The sequence below is a fragment of the Ochotona curzoniae genome, unplaced genomic scaffold, assembly GCF_017591425.1.
Source record: "Ochotona curzoniae isolate NIBS_2020 unplaced genomic scaffold, NIBS_Ocur_1.0 patch266, whole genome shotgun sequence".
NCBI classification, from domain to species: domain Eukaryota; kingdom Metazoa; phylum Chordata; class Mammalia; order Lagomorpha; family Ochotonidae; genus Ochotona; species Ochotona curzoniae.
In genome coordinates this window covers 398,167-421,483 of record NW_024466824.1, presented here as the reverse complement: position 1 = coordinate 421,483, position 23,317 = coordinate 398,167, and the positions used below count along the sequence as shown (strand labels likewise).

Genomic DNA, 23,317 nt, shown 5'->3' with positions numbered 1-23,317 from the left:
TGGGCCAGCAAGCTACAGTCTGCACATTCCTACTGTATACCTTAATTTCAAAACTTAAACTGTTGTATTTTCTGTATTTCTCGTACAACGAAATTAACTTTATCTTGGAGACTCTGCCAAAGCATAGCCGTGTCATGGCCTCTGGGAAACGACCACTCCAGCATCTTTCTTTTCTTACTCTCATTCAGTTTCACCCACATTCCAAATTCAAGAGGAAAAAAAGGCTTATCTATTCTGATTGAAAATACTGAAGCGAAGAGGAATATAAGTAGCTGTGTAATGAAACAAAGAACAAAGACAACCACTGTACTGAGCCTGATGGCAGAGGGGTGTGTTATGACAAACCTAAATTCAGTCCAAGATCCTCTCCCCACACACAGAGCCAAAGACAAAGGGCAAAAACAGTTTTCATTATTTAAAAGATTGATTTAATTATTTCAAGGTCTGAGTCACAGACAGAGACCTTCCATCCACTGGTTCACTCCGCAGTACAGCACAACAGCCAGAACTGAGCCAGACCAAAGCCAGAATTCCGGCCTCTCCCACAGGCCTCTCCCACAGGGTGGTGGTGGCAGGGCCCAAGCACCTGGAAGTGAAGCAGCCAGGACACAAACCCAGCGTGCCCACATGGAATGTTGGCATCGTAAACAGTGGCTCTACTCACTATGCCACAATGCCAGTTTTTAAATTCGAAGAGGCTGTACTTACTTAACGGAAAGATGAAAGAGAAAGGTGCTATGGACAGTTGACGTCAGAACAGCCCCTGAATGAACACTACAGCAAAACGGATGCCAGTCAAACCTGGAAACAACTGGCAGCACACGCCAACGGCAACAGTCACAGAAAATCACATAATCTAAACCCAGAAGTGGGCGAGGGGGAAATCGAGAAAAGAATTCGAATAATTAACAAATGTTAGAAAAGAACAGCCTTATTAAAACAGATGCAGTCAGAATTGAATGAAGAACTAACTGTGACAGAAACTCTACAGTGCCTAAAAAACTGCTGCCCAATTCAGATCAGGCTCCAGAGAGACTGTGCGGAACGGCTCGTTACAGAGGGCATGGCGGGCACCAACAAGCAGGGCTGGTGGACCATCCGGATGACTTCTCAGTCAACTCCTGCGGACTTCAGCAAGAACACGTGCCAATAATCCCCATGATTATGGAGACATCAACTACCAATTTAACACAAAAAACCTGCATAACCTATCAACAGCTAGTATCCTATTAAATGGGAAGATTGCCAGGTTTTTCCCCTATGATCAGGAGAAGACAAAAGACACCCAATTCACCACTTTCCTTCAACATGTTGCCAGAAATCCTAACCGGGCCAGTTAGACCAGAGAGAGAAACAAGGAGCATCCAATTTGGGAAACAGGAAGTCCTTGTTTGCAAATGGCATGGTCTTCTTCATGGCACACCCTTAAGAAGCCACCAAAAATTCTGAAAACTAATAATTTGGTTCAATAACACTGTAGGTCACAAACTCAAAATATCAGGAGGACGGCATAGTGGGTAACCCTGCCTGCGACACCAGAATCACGTATGGGTTCTGGTTTGACCTGCAGCTGTTCCACTTCTGACCCGGGTCCCTACTAACTTGCCTAGGAAAGCATCAGATGGCCCAAGACTTCGGGTCCATGCACTCACAGGAGAACCAGGAGAAGCTCCAGCTCCTGGCTTCAGTCTGGCACAGCTGATACCTCTATTGTGATGCGCCCGATGCCACGACACACCTGAGCGTTCCCAAAAAGGCAAGGCAATGGGTGATAACTCAAACTCTAACTCCACCACTCTGAATATTCAGTTAAACCCACCCTCGAGGGCCCCCATATTATCTAAAGGAATGCTTGCGAATCTGCTGGAGGACAGCTCCCTCTTGAGCGTGTACTTTTGCCCCCAAATAAATCTTAGGTCTCTGCTGACCATCCTCATCCTCAAACACTCTCCCACATCAGCGTAAGAACCTAAATCCAGCAATCTCATATCAAAAGCATCAACGCCATTCATGGAACCAGAAAACAATCCCAAAAATCGCATGGACCACAGAAGGCCTCAAACTGCCAAAGTCATCTCGAGCAGAAAAAGAACAAAGCTGGAGCACCAACCTAGGAAACATCAAAATACCCTGCAAAGCTACAGCAGTCACAACAGCAGGGTAACAGCTAGAAAGCAAACATACCGACCAAGACAGCACAGAAACAACCCCACTCATCTGCAGCCAGTGGGTTTTTGCCGAAAGAGCAAAGAACGTACAACCGGGAAAGGACAGTCCTGGGGCAACTGATAGTTACTGAACGCACTTAGAGTTCTTACGCACAGCTAATTCCGCAGCCAAGTTCTTTTACCGTGAGCCGAAAACACGGGAGGCAACGAGGTATTCCAGCAGGGCAGGACCGTGACCAGGGTGGTGGAAGAGCTGGCGAGAAAGCCATGAGCCACGGGCTCTTTATGTTCAGGTGAGCCCACAAGGTGTGGGGGCGGGGACTGGGAGGGATTGAGGGCAGGCCCCAAGGGATTGGTGCCTGCAGGTAATTGCCTAAGGAAGATTGGCAAGTGGGCGGAGTTGGGGGAGGAGCTGGGAGAGATTGGGAATGGGATCCTCAGGTGAAATGCCTAGGGTTACATCTGATTGGTGAATGGATGGACCTGGGGGAATTTCGTGAGCTTTGAGGAGGGAGAGGAGGAGACGGCGCCCGGTCCAGGGTGGCAGTCTTAGTCTCCATGAGGGCATTCAAATCTCTCCCCACAGAAACCGGATACACACACTTCAAAGAATGAAAACTAGCCTTCTCTTGCTCACCGTGTACAAAAATAAACCAAATAAAGACCAACATAAAAGACCAACATAAGTGAGGCCAGCACAGGGGCATAGCAGTCTAACCCACTGCCTACAGTGCTGGCATCCCACGTGCACGTGTCGGGCGCTCCACTTCTGGTCCAGCTCCCTACCTACGACCTGGGGAAGCGCCTATACCCACGTGAGAGACTTGGAAGTAGCTAACTCCTGGTTCCTGGCTTCCAAACAGCTCAGCTCTAGCTGTTGCTGCCAATTAGGGAGTGAACCAGCAGGTGGAAGAGCTCTTCTGCCTTTCTCTCTAAACCTGCCTCCCAACTATCAATAAATAAAACGTGAAAAAAAAAGAAAATATTTGCAAACTCTGCACCAGACATACAAAAAGTCAAATATCCCAACTTTAAAATACACCAAAGATTTGCATACACATTTCTCCAAAGAAGATTCAGATGGACAAGATACAAACAAATGTTCACCAACACTCACCATTAGGAAAAGCGCAAAGCAGTACCACCTCAGCCCAGTCACACTGACAGTTGCCCAAAAGTCAAGACATTACAAGAAAGAGGAACCCTTAAGTCTTGTGAGTGGAAGTACAGCCATTAAGGAAAACAGCAGGAAGGCTCTTTAAAAACTAACCATAGAATAAGCATGCAATCCACTAACCTGGGTATACACCCAAAAAATACCAGCTGTTGTGGGTGTGATAAAAGTCAGCCATTTCCCATCCAACTCCCTGCTTGCGGCCTGGGAAAGCAGTCAAGAACCGCCCAAAGCCTTGGGACCCTGCACCCACGTGGGAGACCCAGGCTTTGGATTGGAGCTCCAGGCGTTGCCGCCACCTGGGGAGTGAATCAAAGGAAGGAAGATCTTCCTATCTGTCTTTCCTCCTCTCTGTATATCTGCCTTTCAGATAAAAATACTATTCGTGTTATCTCGGCTGCCCCTATTGACCATATGTTAATCGAGGGTGTTAAGCCCCTCGGGGCAGTAGGAACCTACGGTTAGAGTTTCCTCCCCCCCTCCACTGATCATATGCTAATCAAGGGCGTTTAAATTGCTGGATGCAGTGGGAATCTATGCTTAGGGAACCCTTCTTTCCTTGATCTTTAGGTCCCTCCTTCTGTGATGCATTTCCTCCTTTAACTGATTCAAGACTAAGATGTAGAATGAGGATTGTAGTAGGAATGTGTTACTGATTGATATGTGCTGTCTATTGAGAACTTCCTGACCTCAGGATTAGGAAAGCCGATGTCCTGCCTCAAGGTGAAACAACTGGCAGAACTAGCCTTAGGAATGCCTGCTTGACCAGATGTGAAAAGCCAGTGCCAGAGTTTGTGCAGGCTTCTGTATAAATAAAGAGGGATGGGCCCAGTAGGGAAACAGTGGGCACCCCTCTGACAGGCTGCAGTTCCTATCGGTAAGCGTAAGAACCAGAGCTGAAGGTGGGCCTGGCTGGACAGGTGGCAGCACCCGTTAGCATAGTGTGGGCTGGAGAGTAAAGTCAGTTGGGCTGAGCTAGACTGCAGCACTGACTGAAGGGAACAAAAACTGAACAGGATATAGGACAGACTGGACCAGTCTGCTGCACACACCAGCATGTGCAAGAGCCATGGCTGGGGGCAGGCCTGGAAGGAGTTACTGGGGTCGCTCCAACCAGGCTAACGTTCCCTCTGCTATGCTTTAGGACCAAGTGTGTGGTGGGCAGGGTTGGGTTGGGCCACAGCATCCATTGGTTTGCATATGAGATGGGGCTAGGGACAGAACTGACCCAACAACTGCGACCACTAGTGCGTGTGTAGGCTGACGTGGGTGACAGACTGAGCCGGACCCCACACTGACTGGCACACACAGGAGTCAGGTCTGGGGTCACCTCTAGTGAGGTTTCTTTGGGGAACTTCCCTGCAACTGGACCACTGGAGTCAAAATTCCAACCATGGGAAAATCATAGGCTCTGTGCTCTGACCACGGAATGCAATTGTCAGTACTGTGCCTCCTCAATAGCTGAGGCTGTGTAGTGGACAGCATGCCTAGATGTACATGGGGGATGTGACAGACCACTGAGTCCTGCAGAAGATGTCTAATACCACAGCAGAGGATGGCAGGCAGAACAAATTGGACAACTCTCCTGGCTAAGCTTTGTCAGCAAGTACCTGAGCAAATGGAGACCCTAAGGTGGACTACATCAGCCCACGGACCTTGGAAGGATTTCCTCAACCTTGGAGCAACGAGATGAAGAGCATCTCAGAACTACCTGTACTACTTAACCAGTACCCTCAGAGCATGCGCCACAACAGGGATCCTGGGATGACATCAAGTGGCCGTCCCCTATTCCCAGGCACTGATACAGTTAGGCTACTAGGAGCAGCCCTCCTTCCTCCATATACAGGAAGCAAAAAAATCGCAAACAATTGTCTCATCCACCTTGCCCCATTCCTCGACCCTTCCCATCCTAATCATGCATCCTTCTCAACTTTATAAGCATCATTAAAAATAAATATAAAAAATAAATTACAATCATAATCAAGGATCCTTCATAAACATCCAGGTTAAAATCCTTGGTTCAAATACTGGTTAGAGCCAGGAAAAACAACAGAATACACTAAATCAGCAAAAAAAAGAATATTCAAGTTATCACTTGTTAAGTAATAGGAGTGCAGGCATCATGCTACAAATATGACCTATATTGATACTGGGACTAAACACATGGCCTAATATGGTATTATTCAGCCCTATGCTTATCAAACATATGCCATTCCACTTATTTCTCACCACAAACTCACTGGGTAGACACTATAATTCACCCCATTTTACAAAATAAAGGAACTCAGGTAAGGAGAGATAAAGCAAAATTCCACAGCAGGCGGGGGTAGCCCCTGTCGGCATACTCCTCACAGCCCTCTTCTCTGTTTATCACATTCACAACCTGCTCCCCAAGTCTGTGTGGGAATGGTTCGTTTTCCCAGAGAAACCATGCTCACCAGGACTCCGTGTCTGCAAAGCCTCCTGGGAAGCATGCAGCCTGCGGACGTCTCACCCACCGCTTTTCCTCCTCGGCATGCTTGACCGGTATGATGGGTTCAGAAATAGGTTCACCGAGTCCTTAAAACTGCCTTTCTTCAAAGGGCAGAACCTAAACTTTCTGCCAAGTCGCTAACTTCCTCCTAACAAAATGTGGCAAGTGTAAAAAGGCCTTCTCCTTGCTCCCAGCCAACGTGATGCAGCCAGCCAACGTACTGTGGACACTCTTGTTCCACATTGCCAAGCAAGGCCTCCTGTCAGCAGGTTGGCAGACACTGTAGTGCCAGCCAGAGGACTCCCCAGGACTTCAAACGGGGCCCAGAACCAACCCACTAACCTGCTGCTGAAGTCCCAAGCAACAGAAACTACAAGACAATAAATGATTATTCTATTAAAACCTCGTATGTGGCAATTTGCTACACAACACGGTGAACAAAGAAACACACATCCCCAACTGTAATATCTTGACATACAAACTAGCAGCGAAGAACATGATGGGCTCTGCAGGCACTTTTAAAAAGTAAGATTTACAGTCAGAGAGAGAGAGACAGCAAAAAGAGAGGGGGGTTATCTTCCAACCACACTGGTTCACTTCCCAAATGGCCATATGGCCGGAGCTGGGCTGGTCCAAAGCTTCTTCCGGGTCTCCCACGTGGGTGCAGGGACCCAAGGACCTGGACCATCTCCTGCTGCTTTCTCAGGCCACCAGCAAATAACTAAACTGGATGTGGAGGCAGCAGTTCTACCCACTATGCTATGGACCCACCTCTTAACAGAAGCCGTGTGACCTGAAATGAATGGCAAGCGTTCACCCTTGGCACTGGCACCTGTGACATGACAGCTTCATCATCAAACATCTGCCCCATCACAACAACCTCTTCATCAACTCAGGTCTGAGTCACTACGAAAACTCAGTGGAAAACAGCCAGCCCGTGGCAGGGTGCCTAACATGCACTAAGGTTCCCAAAGTTCACCGTGGCTAACCTCCTTCCACCTTGCCCTCTCCAAGCAGCCTCCACGGACTTACAGCCACGCTTTGAAAATCACCACTTCTCTGCAAGAAACTCAGTCACTTCCCTCTGTTTTCCAATAGTCTTTTCTTACTGGTTTTCGTTTATTTCATTGCATACTACACTTTCCAGGAAAATAAACACAGCAGTTCTCTGATCTCTGCTGCTGCTGCTGTTGGTGCCTCTGCCTGTTAAATGTAGCTCAGCCCCATGGCCACCTCCTTGAACTTCCCATTTAATTCTACCTCAGTGGTAGCCTTTTTGCGACTGCCTTGTTGACGTGCAGATCTGCTGCACCACTTCCAGCGAGCACCCGAGGCAAGATCGCAAACTTCTGCTTCTACCTCTCCACGTGGACATCCACGAGCACCTCCAACTCAACAAAGTCGGAATTTATTGCCTTTCCCACTAATCCCTTACTTTGTTCCCCACACTCAACCCTGCTTCTTTCTTTAAAAAAAAAAAAAATGTTGTTTATTTCAAAGGCAGAATTACAGAGAGACAAATGGCCACAATGTGCAGGGCTGGAACTCCACCCAGGGCTCCCACGCGGGTGCCAGGCACCGCAGCAAGGAGCTGCATCAGAAGTGCAGCTGCCAGAACATGAACCTGTACCCCTGAGGGACGCTGGGGACGCATTCAGCAGCTCACTTCCACAGACTCACAGCCACGTGCAACGGGCAACAACACCAGCAGCCCTTCCCCCTCCCGTGATAACCAAAGTCACTGGCAGTCATTTCACAATTCTCCTCTGCCTTTGTTTTCAAAATCTATTTTCACTTACCTTGAAAGGTAGAGCAAACAAGAGAGAGAGAGAGAGAGAAGAAGAAATGTTTAGGTACTGTCTGACTCACCGTTTTACTTGCCAAATGCCCCCAGCAGCAGGGCTGGCCAAGGCTGAAACCAGCAGGCCAATATCTGAGCTGTCATATGCTTCCTCCCAGGACGCACTATGAGAAAGCTGGATTAGAAGCAGGGCATCTGGGATTAAAATCAGCAACGACATGATATTGGGGGCATGCCAAGCATCACCTTAACCCACTGTGCCACATCTCCACCCACTGCCAGCCAGGCCCATCACAGGCATCAATGCTCTTCGATCATCCAGGCCACTGCAGGAGATGCGCGGATTTCTCCTCCCTCTTCAATCTCGGCCCTTCTTCCATCCAGTCTCCGCACGGCTGCAGTTCTCTCAGTGCTACGCCACCTGCAGCGCCACTGCTCGCTTGCAAAGCCAGGATTCCCAAACATCGCAATGACAGTGCGTCCTACGCGAAGGACTGTCTATATCCTTGAACTCGGCCTGCACTATGACACGTTCAGGACATGCTCCTCTCCCCAACAATCATGCCTCCACTTACCTGCTATTCCCTCAGAACAGCACATGCGCTACAAAAATCCCCTTACCACAATTAAGCTCCCTCAATCTTACACGGCCCACCACTCCAACACCGCATTTCATTCTAGATCATGCTTGGTTTATAACTTGCCCGACCCTATGAATAGGTTTGAAATCCCTCGCTGCAACTAATCAGCTGGGCTATTCTACAACACTGCCTTAACAGAGGCTCAATTTTCTCATCAGTAAGAGGAAAGGGCCAGATTAAGTAATTACTAAGGAATTCCCAGATCTAAAGTTCCCAAGCATGACTCTTACTCAGCTCTGCAAAGGGCCTGGAGTCGGAGGGGTTCTGACGCCCAAGTGCACAGCCTCAAAACAAACAAAACAAATCTTTTACACATTTCTGTGCTTCAGTTTCTCATTTCAAATTTGAGACTAACAGCAGGATCTGCTAGAATCCTTTCAGTGTGTGTGGGGTGGTGCTTTACTCAAAGCAGCTTTAATGAGATATAATCCATTTACACAGCGCACAATGCGCAGCAGGCAGCTGGCCCACTTGCCCCAGGAGCGAGCTGACGCTGCACGTCCAGCTCCACTCCTCGCTCCAGCCGCCTGCTGCTGCACCCGGATTCTGACATCCCCAGACATCAGCAGGAGTCTGAGGTCGATGCAAACGCACAGGGCGGTTTATTCAGGCCAGCCCGGACTCCCAGCCGGCACCCCAGCCCAGCGGCATGCTGAGCAGCAAGAGGAACAGAACCAGCAGCAGCAAAAAATAAAAAAAAAAAGGTTGGCCAACACAAGGTTTTTATACATTTTAGGTCAATTCCACAGTCATGATTGGTCAGTTTAACTGTTAACTTTTAAAAAGAGCAAGTTGACAGGCTTCCATTGATGGGTTGGAAGCAAGCGACTTTAAAACAGTACAAACTGGTGAGCTACAGGGCAGTGAGCAGGTCTTATCTAATACCTCCTTCCTGAGGAGCGCTCTGCCCACGCGACCTGCCAGAGGTCACACAGACTCTCAGGCCTGGAGACCACACAGCTCCTAGCCAAACAAGTAGGGCAGGAATCACAGAAGCAGAAAATACTGGGGTTACTCACTACCCATGCAGACCCCGGGTGGCAACAACAGTTCAGGTGAATGGGTTCCTGCCGCGTGGGAGAGCTGGACTGAGCTCACGGCTTCAGCTTCCACTGGGGCCAAATGCAGGGTGAACCCGCAGGTGGGCACAGCCTGTATCTACCTAGAAACTTTTTTTTTAAGTTTATTTATCCGAAAGTCACAGACAGCGACATAGAAAAGGAGAGAGAGAAAAGCATGTTCCATTCACTGGTTGGCTCCCCCAGTGGTTGTAACAGTCAGGGCCGGGCCAGACCAAGGCCAGGAGCCAAGAAAGCCATCCAGTCTCCCGAGTACTCGGGCCACACTGCTGCTACAGAGGAAGCAGAGCAGTCCCTAACGGGATGCCTCCTTAACCCACCACACCTCAAATAATTTTTTTAAAAACCTGGAGTTTAGGGGACTGGATTAAGCCACCACCTGGGACTGCAGCACCCTGAGTGCCAGTTCAAGTCCTGGCTGCTCCGTTTCCAATCCAGTTTCCTAACACACTTGGGAAAGCAGCACGTAAGAACCCTGCCATCCACATCAGAGACCCAGACGGAGTTCCTCAAACACCTGCGATATCACTGCTCACCCAGAGAGCCAGAATTCCCTGCCATTGCTATAACGGTCCTTCCTCATTTCAGCCTGCTCGTTCCTGACGGCAACTGGCCCGGCCCCCGCCACTGCAGCCACTCAGGGAGTGACAGAGGACACAGGCCTGGTGTGATAACTCACGCGGCTAATCCTCCACCTCCAAGCACCAGGATCTCACACAGGCACTGGTTCGAACCCCGGCTGCTCCCTGCTTACAGCCTGGGAATGCAGAGGACGGCCCGAAGCCTTGGGACCCTGCACCTGCGTGGGAGACCCAGCAGCAGCTCCTAGCTCCTGGCTTCAGATCACCACAGCTCCAATCATTAAAGCCACTTGGGGAATAAACTGGTAGATGGAAGATCTTTCTCGCTCCTTCTCCTCTGTAAACCAATTTTTTGAGAAAACTGGGAAAGTTTAGGCAAGTTTAAATACATTTTAAATGTATCAAAATGTTTTGATGTTTTGAGATGTACTGTAAAATTGACCAGGGTTAAGATGTTACTGAGTGCTTCTTCAACTTTGCTAACATAACAGTATAAATGTATAATGGACACTGCTTTCAATTTTTTAAAAATCAAACATTTTTAAAATTATTTAACTACATTTTTAACGTGTGGAAATTTCTGAAACCTCACCTGGTATAAAAGTTGAATGTACAGTTTTGAAAAGTTCTGAAAATCCACCTCTCGCACTGGCACGATGGCTAATGGCTAATCCTCTCCTTGCAAGCACCAGGATCCCCCATGGGCACTGGTTGCCTCACTTCCCATCCAGCTCCCTACTTACAGCCTGAGGAGGCACTGGAAGATGGCCCAATGTCCTGGGACACCACACTCATGTGGGAGACCAGGAAGAAGCTCCTGGCTGCTGGCGTCTAACTGGCTCAGCTCCAGCCACTGCGACCAGTTGGGGAGTGCTTCACTTCTCCGTAAATATGCCTTTCCAACCAAATTAAATAAATGTTAATAAAAAAAAATCTTGGGCCCAGCACGGTAGCCTCACAGCTAAAGTTCACACCTTGTACACACTGGGATCCCGTATAGGAGCCGCTTCTAATCTCAGTAGCCCCGCTTCCCATCCAGCTCCCTGCGTGTGGCCTGGGAAAGCAGTCAAGGACGGCCCAAAGCCTTGGGACCCTGCACGTGAGAGACCCAGAAGAAAGAAGATCTGGGCCCCTGGCTTCAGATCAGCACAGCTCCAGCTGATGCGGCCACGTGGGCAGTGAATCCTTGGACAGAAGATCTTCCTCTCCGTTTCTCCTCCTCTCTGTATATTGACTTTTCAAAAAACAAACAAACAAACAAAACAAATCTTTTTTTAAAAAGTCTTTAAGGAGAACAGCTCCCCTTAGTTAATGAAAAACTGTATAAAGTTATATCCCAGGGTCCTCAATGGTTCAGGATGGACTAAACGGTATTAGTTAAATTACCTTGAACTTGACGGCACTTACACTGTGAAATATTTTATTGTTATCTTAGTTATATTTTTCCATTAAAGTTTCAAAGCTTCCTTACGTAACTGATAGGATTTTTAAAAAAAGAGTAAGAACACCGCACAAATAATCACATTCTCAAACTTGAGCCAAGGTCTTTCCCCAAAAAGTATCCTTCCAAGAGATAAAATGTTTAAGTCTTTCTAAAGCTTTCTTATAACGGACTGTTCTCTCCATTATCTCCTTTTTATTACGTTAAGGCACAAAAGACAAGAAGAGACAAACAGCAAAACAAGGCTGGATTTGGTTACAAGGAAGAAAACACTCAGCATGAAACAAGAGGAGCCACTGCTGGGGAGAGACGTGGCGTTCTCACGGCCAGGCTGGAACCGCGTGGAACTGCGTGGAACCGTGTGGACCTAGAGACCGAGAAAGCCCTGAAATCGCGCTAAACCAGCACTCGTGTGCGAGGCTGGAGACATCCGCCCAGCAAGATCACATTAAGGAAAGCAAGCAATTGTAATGTTTTAATTTTTGAAATTACTACCCAAGTTTATGACTTCCCCAATACCACATACAAGTTTAGTTTAAATTGTTTCTCATTATGCATTTCACAAGTACAGTTTTGGGAGCCGGCACTACCATGTCCTGGGGGAAGAACACAGCCCGGGGGTGCTATGCCACCCTGACTACACACCTCTCCATTCTTTTAGAAACACTATCCACCTCTTAATAACAGGAAAAAAACTTTTTTTAAGATTTATTTATTTTTATTGCAAAGTCAGATATATAGAGAGGAGAAGAAACAAACAGAAAGATCTTCCACCTGCTGATTCACTCCCCAACAGGCCATAACAGCCGGAGCTGCACTGATCCGAAGCCAGGAGCCTCTTCTGGGTCTCCCCCATGTGGGCAGGTTCCCAAAGGCTTTGGGCTGTCCTCCACTGCTTTCCCAAGTCACAAGCAGGGAGCTGGATGGGAAGTCGAGCAGCCGGGATTAGAACCAGTGCCCACATGGGATCCCAGCGCACCTAAGGCAAGGACTTCAGCTGCTAAGCTACTGCATTGGACCCCCCGCTCAGCATTTCACTCCTGAAATGGCCACAGGTACTTTAGCACAGAGCTGAATCAGAAGTGGACATGACCTGGCGCCCCAGCTGTTGCAGTATTACTGCCTGTAAGACTCCACCTACTCTCAGCAAATCTGCAATGCAGAAAAAAAAGATATTTACAAATATATAATAATGTAGAAAATGAGAAACAGATTTTTTTTCCTACCAATAGGAGCACGTTTAAGCTAGATAATTAAAACAAGGTCAACAGTGGGAGAAAGCAGAACGTTGTAGTCATTAACTAGTTATGAAAGATGGGTAAGGACATGAAAAAGATGTGTAAGAAGACACCACCCAAAATTCTGTGAGATGACAAAGGAACGAGAGGACGAGAGCAGATGGAAAGGGCACGAGCCACGCGGTGACCATGGCTTCAGAGTGCGCGCCCTGCGTGCCATCAGGCATCTAAGCCTGGGTTTTCCTTCTTCATATATTTCCATATATTGTCATTAATTCTAAATGTGCTACAAAATATTTGTTTAAAACCAGGAAAAAATTACATTTTTAATGTGTTTGAGATTTAGATTCTTCAGGTTTCCTTAATCTACTGATTCAATATGATTCCGTTATAAAAAAAGAAGAAGAAGAAAAATAAGAGAGGGATTTGAAAATATAAGAGTATTGAGTATGCAAAAATAGCACCCAAAAAACCTGGAAACAGGCACTGAAGCGAGCAGGCAGGGCGTCCGTGTCCCACAGCGGCGTACCTGGGCTCCAGCTTGGCCGCTGGTTCCTGGGAGCCGAGTCCGGGAGGGCTCAGGGTGCTCCTTCGGATTCGTGGGTTCCCAACAGTCAGGCCGAGCTCGGACTGGGTTCCCACCTCCTGGCTCCCAACCTCGACTCTGGCCACTGTGCGCATTTATGGAAAGAGCTGGGGTTGGGGAACGGGGCAAGGGAGGGGACATGCTCTCTAATAAATGGTTTTTTTAAATAAAGGCATCTGAAAACAGTAATAATAAAGTATGTATGAGAGATGTGCGAATCCTTACCAAAAGTAAAATGTACTCAAAACTACCTAAGAGAACAGACCAGGGCTGGCACTGAGGTGCAGCAAGTTTAGAGCTGCAGCCCGCGTGCCACCTGCGTGCCAGCCTGAGTATCTGCTTGTGTCCTGGCTGCTCCACGGCTCAGGAAGCTCCCTGATAACGGCCTGGGAAAGCAGCGGAGGATGGCCCACGTTCTTGGGTTCCTGCCGCCCATGCTGGAGACCCAGCAGCTCCTGCTGCTGCGCCGGGCCTGGCTCAGCCTGGCGGCTGAGGGAGAGAACCGGCAAACATCTCCGTCTTTCTCTCCTCCAAATACATAAACTTTTAAAAACAGAAATGATATGCCAGTATTAAAAAGAGAAAGAACAAGAACGAGGGCAGGAACCAAGAAGTCAACACATTCAAGAACAGGTGCAAAGCAGGTAGAGCTGGGACATTCAAACGATCAAGAAAGAATAAAGCAGTAGTCGCCAAAAAAGCCTGCAAAATAAGCCAACTTTCCTGAACACCTGCCACAGGACACAGCCCCTGGGCCTGCTGTTTGCGCACTGAGGGGTTCTGGACTTCCAGACATAACTTTTACCTCCATCACATACGAGTACCAGCAACATCCCGGCAAGGTGCAGACGGGACACCAGCAGGTAAACACAGCCTCCAACCCTCCTCATGTCATCTCCTTCCGTCCAAAGCACCTGCACTCTCACCCACTGCTTCCTGCCCATCCGAATACCCATTCCAAAACCCATAATGCATTTTCAAACAGCATTTCTACAGGCTCCTTGCCATCCACGTTTTTTTTAAAGATTTATTATTTTTTATTTAAAAAGCACAGTGACTAAATGAAGAACGATGCCGTAACAGCCAGGGATATCCCTCGCGTAAGCCAGGAGCTCCTTCCCAGTTGCCACGTGCATGTGGGGCCCAAGGACCTGGGCCATCCTCCCCACTGCTTTCCCAGCAGGAAACCGGATGGCAAGTAAAGCAACCAAGACACACATGGCATGCCTGGCAATGCGAGCTGCGACTTCACTCATTGTGTACCACAGTGCCAGCCCCTGCCATCCATGCTCGCTTCACAAGAATCACTTCCCCTCTACTTTGTCCAACACACACACACACACACACACACACACACACACACACACACACAACCTTGTTCAACAAGCAATCTTTTCACAACAGCCCTGTCTTCTCCAGACAATGCAGACACCTCCGCAGGGCTGCTCTGGCAGAGACTGCCCCAGCTGTGGTCTCCAGACCCAGCGGCCAAGTCAGGGCTGGCCTCGCTGGTTCTCCTCCCCCAGAGTCACAGCGTCAATCACATTCTTCTTGAAACACTTGATTCTCTTGGTTTGTGTGAAACAATTTTCTCCTTGTTCTCCCATCTCTCTGTGGCTTCTCCTTTAACCAAGCCTACCTACGGCCTTCTCTTCACAGTCAGCGCCTTCAGGCAGTTCCCACCGCCAGCTCCCTCACAACCCTCAGTACACACCCACCACGGCCCAGGGCAGAGCTCCAGCTGCACACACTGACTCAACAGCTCCAGGCTGAAGGTGCCCAGAGCCCTGGGGCAGCCGGGCCACACCATCACCGGACCACCACCCATGGCCAAACCATCACCGGACCATCCCCCATGGCCAGACCGTCACCGGACCATCCCCCATGGCCAGACCATCACCGGACCATCCCCCATGGCCAGGCCATCACCGGACCATCCCCCATGGCCAGACCGTCACCGGACCATCCCCCATGGCCAGACCGTCACCGGACCATCCCCCATGGCCAGACCGTCACCGGACCATCCCCCATGGCCACACCGTCACCGGACCATCCCCCATGGCCAGGCCATCACCGGACCATCCCCCATGGCCAGACCATCACCGGACCATCCCCCATGGCCAGGCCATCACCGGACCATCCCCCATGGCCAGACCGTCACCGGACCATCCCCCATGGCCAGACCGTCACCGGACCATCCCCCATGGCCACACCGTCACCGGACCATCCCCCATGGCCAGACCGTCACCGGACCATCCCCCATGGCCAGACCATCACCGGACCATCCCCCATGGCCAGACCATCACCGGACCATCCCCCATGGCCAGACCGTTCGTTACCCCTGCACTCCCCAGCACGACAAACAGCATCACCACTCACAAATGTAGCCGGTCCAGAATCCTGGGATCCATCCCGGGCCCTCAGTCACATGGCCCCATTCCCGTCACTGCACCCTTACGGCCATCAGGTCTCCCGCAGCTCTGCAGCATGATCTGCGGTCTGGATTGCAGCCATGAGGGACACCTGGAGGAAGCTTCTGGCTCCTGGCTTCACATCAGCCAAGCTCCAGCCATTCAGGGAGTCAAACAGCAGATGGAAGATTTCTGTTTCTCTCTCCTTCGCTCTATAACTCTGCCTTTCAAATAATAAAACTTTTCTTAAAAAATATTTATTTTTATTGGAGAGTCAGATATGCAGAGGAGAGACAGAGAGGAAGATCTTCCACGCGCTGATTCTCAAGTGGCTACAACAGACCCGAACTGTGCTGATCCGAAGCCAGGAACTAGGAGCTCTTCCGGGTCTCCCACACGGGTGCAGGGTCCCAAGGCTCTAGGCCGTTCTCGACTGCTTTCCCAGGCCACAGACAGGGAGCTGGATGGGAAAAGGGGCTGCCAGGGTTTGAATTGGTGCCCATATGGGATCCCAGTGCATGCAAGGCAGGGACTTTAGTCACCAGGCTACCACGCCAGGCCCCAATAAAATAAAACTTTTAAACAAAATTTTTTAAGTAATCTTACATGCACAGAATATATGCAATAACTCAATTCAACAAAAATAGACACAAGTTAAAAAGATAATATTCCAAAACAAGTGAGAAGCTCCCACCAATACTTTAAAAATGTATTAATTTATTTGAAAGGCAGAAAAACAGAGAAAGATCATCCATTTCTTGGTTCCCCCCCTCAAATGGCTGCAGCAGCTAACTGTGGCCCAGGCCAAAGCCAGGAGGTTCGCTCTGCACTCCCACACGGGCGGCAGGGGCCCAAGCCCCCGGGCCACCATCTGCTGCCTCCCCAGGCACATTAGCAAAAAGCTGGATCAGAAATAACCAACAGGCAGCCCAATCAATATTCCACTATGGGATGCTGGCACCGCCAGCACTGGCTTGACGCACTAAAGCTTGCCTCTATCAACTGTTCTATACCATAATTTGCAACTAACACCATAATATTTACTTCTATCGATTAAAAGGAAATCCTGTTTAAGTAACAATACTAATATTAAAATTAAAAATGCTCTCCTTCTGAAGCCTTCCGATCCACGCTCCAAGTCTCACAGCGCTGGATGAAGCAGCTGCCTGGAACTCCCGCGCTGCAGACTGGACGCCTGGGGTTGAGGCCTGACTCCACTTCTGAGGCAGCTGCCTGCTCTCACACGCCTCGGGAAGCCACGTCCATCACTCACACAGGAGACCAGGCCTGGCCCAGCCTTGGCTGTGGACGGCATCCGGGGAGTGGCCAAGTTGACCCATCTCTCTGTCATGCTACTCTGCCTTTCAAATAGTCTTTGGAAACTAAGCCAATCTTACAGTGCTCACTGCGCTGTCCTGCAAAGATCTGCTTACAAAAGCCTCCCCTTTTTTACTAGTCTTGAGTTTTATTTATCATACAGCATCCAACGTCAGCCCAGCACCAGGCTATCTGCGCCATACATACTTACGGTAAGGCCTCTGGCATGCTAAAAGTACTTGAACAAACAAGAAATCAAAAACAGGTAACCATCTCGTAGGAGTGGTACTCCAAAAACATGGGTGTGTGAGCCTGCGTGTGTTCTCCAGCAAGGGCTGACACGGTTCCAACAACTACACAAACTTAGGCAACTGCATCTAACCGTGTCATCTGTGACTGACCGACCGAACGCCGTCCGCCCCAAGCCTGTCACTTCCTGCGAAAGTCGGGATCCAAACTGCAGGACAGGTATAAAAAGGCGCCCACCCTGTGGCACAGCACGAAGAGCCACTGCCTGCGACGCCGGCATCCTGAAGGAGCGCCAACCGTCTGGGATGCACCACTTGTACTCCACCTCTCCAAAGGCAGCTGAAACGGCCCCGCTGTTCGGGACTCACGCGCACAGGAGACCTGATGAAGCTCTTGGCTCCTGGGTTCAGTCTGGCCGTAGCACAGCAGCTGCAGCCACCCCCGGGGAGTGAACCAGCACGGAAGATCTCTATACCCACCCACCCCCAATTCATCCAAATAAATAATTTTTAATAAAAAAGAAAAAAAAGATGGGCAGTATTTTGTGGTGATGAAACAGTAGTGCAGCCTGCCTGTCAATGACTACACTAATCTATACAAGTGATCACATTTGATAGAACCAAATGAAGGTACTGGCAACGCTGTTCTTGGATTAATAACACCGTGTTGGGCCCGGCGCGATGGCATAGTGGCTAAGGTCCTCGCCTTGCACGCCCGGGATCCCATATGGGCGCCGGTTCTAATCCCGGCAGCCCCGCTTCCCTTCCAGCTCCCTGCCTGTGGCCCGGGAAAGCAGTCGAGGACGGCCCAAAGCTTTGGGAACCTGCACCCGCGTGGGAGACCCGGAAGAGTCTCCTGGCTTCGGATCGGCATAGTATCGGCCGTTGTGCTCACTTGGGGAGTGAATCATCGGACAGAAGATCTTCCTCTCTGTCTCTCCTCTCTGTATATCCGCCTTTCCAATAAAAATAAATCTTAAAAAATAACACTGTGTTAACTGTGTCCGTGCCAAGCGCCCTGGTCTGAGAATGTTCTACGGTTTCATAAGCTGCCACACTGCCAGAAGCTGAAGCAAAGGCGCACTAATGAACTGCTACATTTGCAACTTCTTGTAAGTAAAATTACCTTTGAATTCAAATTTCTAACAATCCACTTTAAAAATAATACATTTAGGGCCCAGCATAGTAGCCTAGCAGCTAAAGTTCCCACCTTGCACATGCCAGAATCCCATATGGGCGCCAGTTCTAATCCCAGCTGCCCCACTTCCCATCCAGCTCCCTGCTTGTGGCCTGGGAAAGCAGTCGAGGACGGCCCAAAGCCTTGGGACCCTGCACCCGCGTGGGAGACCTGGAAGAGCTCCTGGCTCCTGGCTTCGGATCGGCTCAGCTCCAGCCGTTGTAGCCGTTTGGGGAGTGAACCATGGGACGGAAGATCTTCCTCTCTGTTTCTCCTCTCTGTATCTGACTTTCCAATAAAAAATAAGTTAATAAAATAAATACAAAAAATACATTTAGTCAAACAGTGGAAACAATTCACACGTTCAGCAACAGAAAAATTAATAAACAAAACGTGGTCTGTCCACACAATGGAATATTACTTGGCAATGTATGAGATGAAATAGCAGCACAGGCTCCAATGTGGATGAACCTTCAAAACATCATGCCAAGTCAAGGAGACCAGATGCCGAGGCAAATACTCTCGGGTTCCACTGGCATGAGATGGTCAGAGCAGGAAGGTCCCTCGGAAGGAAGTATGCCAGCGGTTGCCAAGGCTGGGACTAAGCACTGGGCAGCGAGCACTACACAAACACGGGGGTTCTTTGTGAGGCAGAGACAATGTCATGAAATTAGGTAATTATGACAACTGCACAACCTCGTGAACATACCACAAACTTGTGATCTGTGCTCTTTAAAAGGTACGCTTTATGGTACGGGAATTATGTCTCAGTAAAAGTTACAAGAAAAAAACCAATAAACGAAACAGACCATAAAAAGGTTAGCTACGGGCACTCACAGGCCCTAAGGCAAAAACCCACCCCAATGTGACGGCACAATTCTTCAGGCTCACCATTCCCGACAGTAACTCCTTCTCTGCTGCCAGTTACACAGCGGCCAGACTCACCGGGAGCAAGCTGCGGTGGGCACCTGGCCTAGCCGGCAGGCACACAAACTGCTGGCATCCCACACCCGAGCCCCCTGGTCTGCATCTCAGCTGCCAGCAAGTGATGGCTACAGTGGCTGGGTCTACACTGCCCATATGGGAAACCCGACGGAAATTCCCAGGATGCCCTGCTGGCCTGGCCCAATCCCGGCCCCTATAGCTACACAGGGCAGAGCGTGGGGCAGCTTGGCACCGTCCATTTCTCTCTCTCACCTCAAAAAAAAAACAATTAGCAAACTATCACAATTTAACAGGATTAATTTTTTAAAGATTTAAGTATCTGAAAGAATTAGTAAGACAGGAGGGACAGAGAGCCCAGCCATCCACTGGTCCACCCTCCAGATGGCCACGATGGCCAGAGCCAAAGCTGACCAAGCCACTCGGGCGGCATGGGGGCCTGGTACTCGGTTCACCTTCTGGGAGCAGAACAGTAAACAAGGGTGCCAGGTCTCAAATCAGGTCTCCAACAGGGCATGCTGGCAGCCCAAGAGGCAGAGCAGTTAAGATTAGTACAATACTGAAATACTGAGTCAAGTGGATACAGAAATCTTAAATCTTACTCCTGACAACTACATATTCTGCTGTAGCCCAGTAGTAGCCTCTAGGAACTGGCTCAACTGATGAAAAGTTCTCAGAACCGAACTGAACTTAAAAAAGAACGAACAGCCAGCCTCGCATTACCAAAGAATGACAAACGAAAATCACACTGCATCGAGTTAGGCCCAGAATCACATAATTCAAGCGCATCGTGTTAATACAGTTTAAAATGAGACCTACCACCTGCCGACCTGCCGAACCTCCTCAGCAGAACTAACCCAAAAGCACCAGGCGAACCCTATCAGAGCTGCCTGGGACACCAGGGACCCACGCCACCAACAGGTTCCAGAAATCCCTGCATTCTGCATGCCCAGGCCTCAGGGTCCAGGCCCTCCCACAGGCCTCTCTCCACCATCGCCTCGTGCTCACACGCTGTTCTCCACACAGCAGCCGCGCTCTCTGAAACACAAGACGGGCACGACTTCTAGGCCCTCCATCCTCCGACTCCCCCAGCTCCGAGCCCTCTGCGTCAATCCAGTCCCCAGGATTTGTAGGTTCCTCATTTCACCTCTTCCTCCTCTTCTGCTTCCCACTGGGGCTCCAATGTCACCTCCTCAGGCTACAAGCTGACACCTTCCTTTTCCTCACAGGTAAATTGATAATAACAGCCCTTACCTCACAGGGTTGCCCAGGGCTGAAACGCAGGCAAGCGGTGTTCAGTCATCTTGTTATCTTCACTGCTCAAGGTGTCCCATCCTATTCCCTTCCTCTCCCCTACCCTCCACCCAGGGTCTGCCTCCCCAGCAGCTGTTTGTCAAAGCTCCAAGGCCATCAGCTAAGCGTGATTAAATAAATCACAGCGGTTACTGTGCGCAGGCCCAGATTCACAGAACTGCATGAAAACCAGCAATGTCTAGATCCAACGGCTAACAACATTTCCTCTTCAATTCCTGTTCTTTCCCTTAAATCTTACCGCATATCCACAGTGGAAAGAAGGTGGATTCAACTCTGAGCGCTAAAGCTCTCTGTAGATATTTGCTGATTCTTTCTAAAGTCCCACAGGAACCAGAGTGCAGCACACCCTCAGTTAAGTCGCAGCCTGGAACTGGAAACACACACTGACTTAGTGCAAACTGCCTCTCTGCGTGTCTACACCAGACGTACTCCACAAACTGTACAAAATGGAACTAAAGAAACCCTTGCAAGTTTCCCACAATATGCCTTTCTCGTGAATGCTAAGCACATCTTGTAGGCATATATTTCAAAAATGTGTTGCATCAAACATTTAATTCCATTTCCAAGGAACTCTCTCAAAATAGCCTCTCTCTACATCCATAACCGTCCCCCGATCTAATAACATGCCTTTCCCAGCTTCTTTATGTTTCCAAACATAATGGGCTACACATCGTCATAAACCAATGTTTTGGCTGAAAACTGCGATGAAAACCCGCAACATTCCAGGTCTCCTGCCTGAGCAGCCCACTTCACCAGCTCACCAGAGGGAAGCCCACGTGTAAGGCCGATGCACTGGCAAGCTGGCACTACCGCATCGCCGAGAAGCAAAACGCCACTCCTTTCAGACTTTGCAAAAAATTCGATGTACCATTTCACCCAGCAGTTCTCCCAGTGCGCTAGCAGCCCTTTTCCCTCCCTCTTCCGGGTGAACTTTCAGGAAAGTGTCCCTGAGGTATGTGCAGCCCCCCCCCCAAGCATTTTCTCCGAGGACAAGAAACCCAGCTGCGGATCCACCACCACCACCTGCGCCGGGGCCAAGGCCAGGGCGAAGGCGACGGGCACACAGCAGCGCTTCGCGGCTGTGGTCAAGACAGACTGGCAGCCTTCCCCCAAAGGACCGCAACAGACACCGCAGGGAGAGCACCGCTCGCTCCCAGCGCAGCGCGAGGCCGCCCATCCGGAAGGGGTCATGACGCTGAAGCCTGGCACATCCGCAAGCCGAGCGGCACGAGGCGGAGGCGCCGCGCTCTCCAGGAAAAGGGTCCGGGACAGCGGCCCCCACTGCAGGCGGCGGCTGCCTCGTGGTCCAGGATGCACCAGCGCCCAGGGGCTGCGCGGCCGAGCTGCAGAGAACCGGGCCGCGCGCACGCACACACCCCCTTCCCGACCCCGCGCCCCCGGCGCCGCCACCGAGTACTCAAGTCACGCTCGAGCGGAGCAAGAAAAAAAAAAAAAGTTTGCAAGACGAACCCGAGCGCCGACACGCACGGGTCTCGGGAGCTCAACTCGGCGCCGAGAGCACAGCCGAGACCAAGCCCCTCTCCACGCCCCGGCTCGCGTCCTAAGTGAGCAGCAAGGCCGCGAGGCCGGGAGGAGGCGGAGGGGAGGACCGCGGCGGCGACGTTTGCACGCCGACCCGCACGCCAGGCTCCTCTTCCTCCCGGGCCCCGCCGCCCAGGTGGACACCGGGCAGCTCCCCCGCTGCAGCCCCGCGCGCCCGGAGCCCCTCCGGGGAACGCCGGGCCCGAGGCTCCCGGGGCCAGTGCGGCGCACACCCGGCGCCCTCCCAGACTCGGTCTTTGGGGATGGAAGAAAGGGGGGGACCTCCGCGCACCCGTCCCTCCCCCCAGGGTCGTCCACGGGGCGCGCTGGAGCAGGAGTCCCGGGAGACCAGCCCGCCCGCCCGATCGGGGTTGGGGAGGTGGGGGGACCCCGGCAACTTTGCCTTGTGCTGTCGCCCGGTTGCCCATCACCGCCCTACACACACACACACACACGCACACACACACACCCTCGGCGGGGCAGAGCTGGGGTGGGGGGGTGGGGGCCCCAAGACGAGCGCAGCGTGGACTCACTTTTTCGGATGTTTCTCTCTTTTCGGCCTCCGTTTTCGGGCCTGAATGGCCAGCACTAGAGGGGAAGAAAAAGAAAAAAAAAAAAAGAGACACACAGACACACACACACATTAACGGTCGGGCCCAGCGGCGTGCGTGCGGCCCGCGAGACGCGGACGGCAGGGCCCGCGGGGGGGGGACACTCACCTTTCCGGGAACTCATGGCAAGCGCCGGCGGGGCGGGGGGCTCGGCGGCGGCCGCACCGGCGGCGGGGGGCGGCAGCGACGCGGGAGCCCGAGCCGAGCCGAGCCGAGCCGGGCTGCAGCCTCGTCCACACGCTCCTCCGCCGGCCCGAGAGGACGCACCGCGCCTGCGCCGCCGCTCCCGCGGGGACCCAGCAAGACCCGCCCCCGGCCGGCCCCGCCCCCCGGCGACCCGGCGCCTTTCGGGGTGCTGGGGGGGCGGGTGTGGGGAGAGATGCCAACACCGGGAGAGCCCCCCGTCCCGTGCCCCTCGCCTATTCCCGCGCCCCCCACGCGCGCACGCACACACACACACACGACCTGTGCCGACTGGTCTGGCGCACTCGGCCTCGCCCGCTCCTGCCCAGTCCGCAGGCCCAAGCCTCCGCCTCCTGCGCCCTTGGGGCCGGCCTAGGCCGCCCACCCTGC

The 23,317-nt window shown here is 51.1% G+C and overlaps 1 protein-coding gene across 4 annotated transcripts in view; it reads right to left on the bottom strand.

The window, feature by feature from the left end:
- Window positions 1–22,931, bottom strand: part of LOC121166953 (SRSF protein kinase 2) — a 167,964-nt gene extending 145,033 nt beyond the window's left edge. For 3 of the 4 annotated variants that reach the window (XM_040996292.1, XM_040996295.1, XM_040996298.1), the window contains exon 1: window positions 22,667–22,721. Coding sequence is in view for 1 of the 4 variants with exons in the window: in XM_040996293.1 (XP_040852227.1) it covers window positions 22,667–22,721; window positions 22,853–22,868 (71 nt within the window). In the remaining 3 variants the exon portion in view is untranslated. Of the gene's footprint in view, window positions 1–22,666; window positions 22,722–22,852 lie in introns of those variants that run through there. The other variant, XM_040996293.1, reaches the window with a different exon arrangement.
- Between the last annotated feature and the right edge of the window lie 386 nt (window positions 22,932–23,317).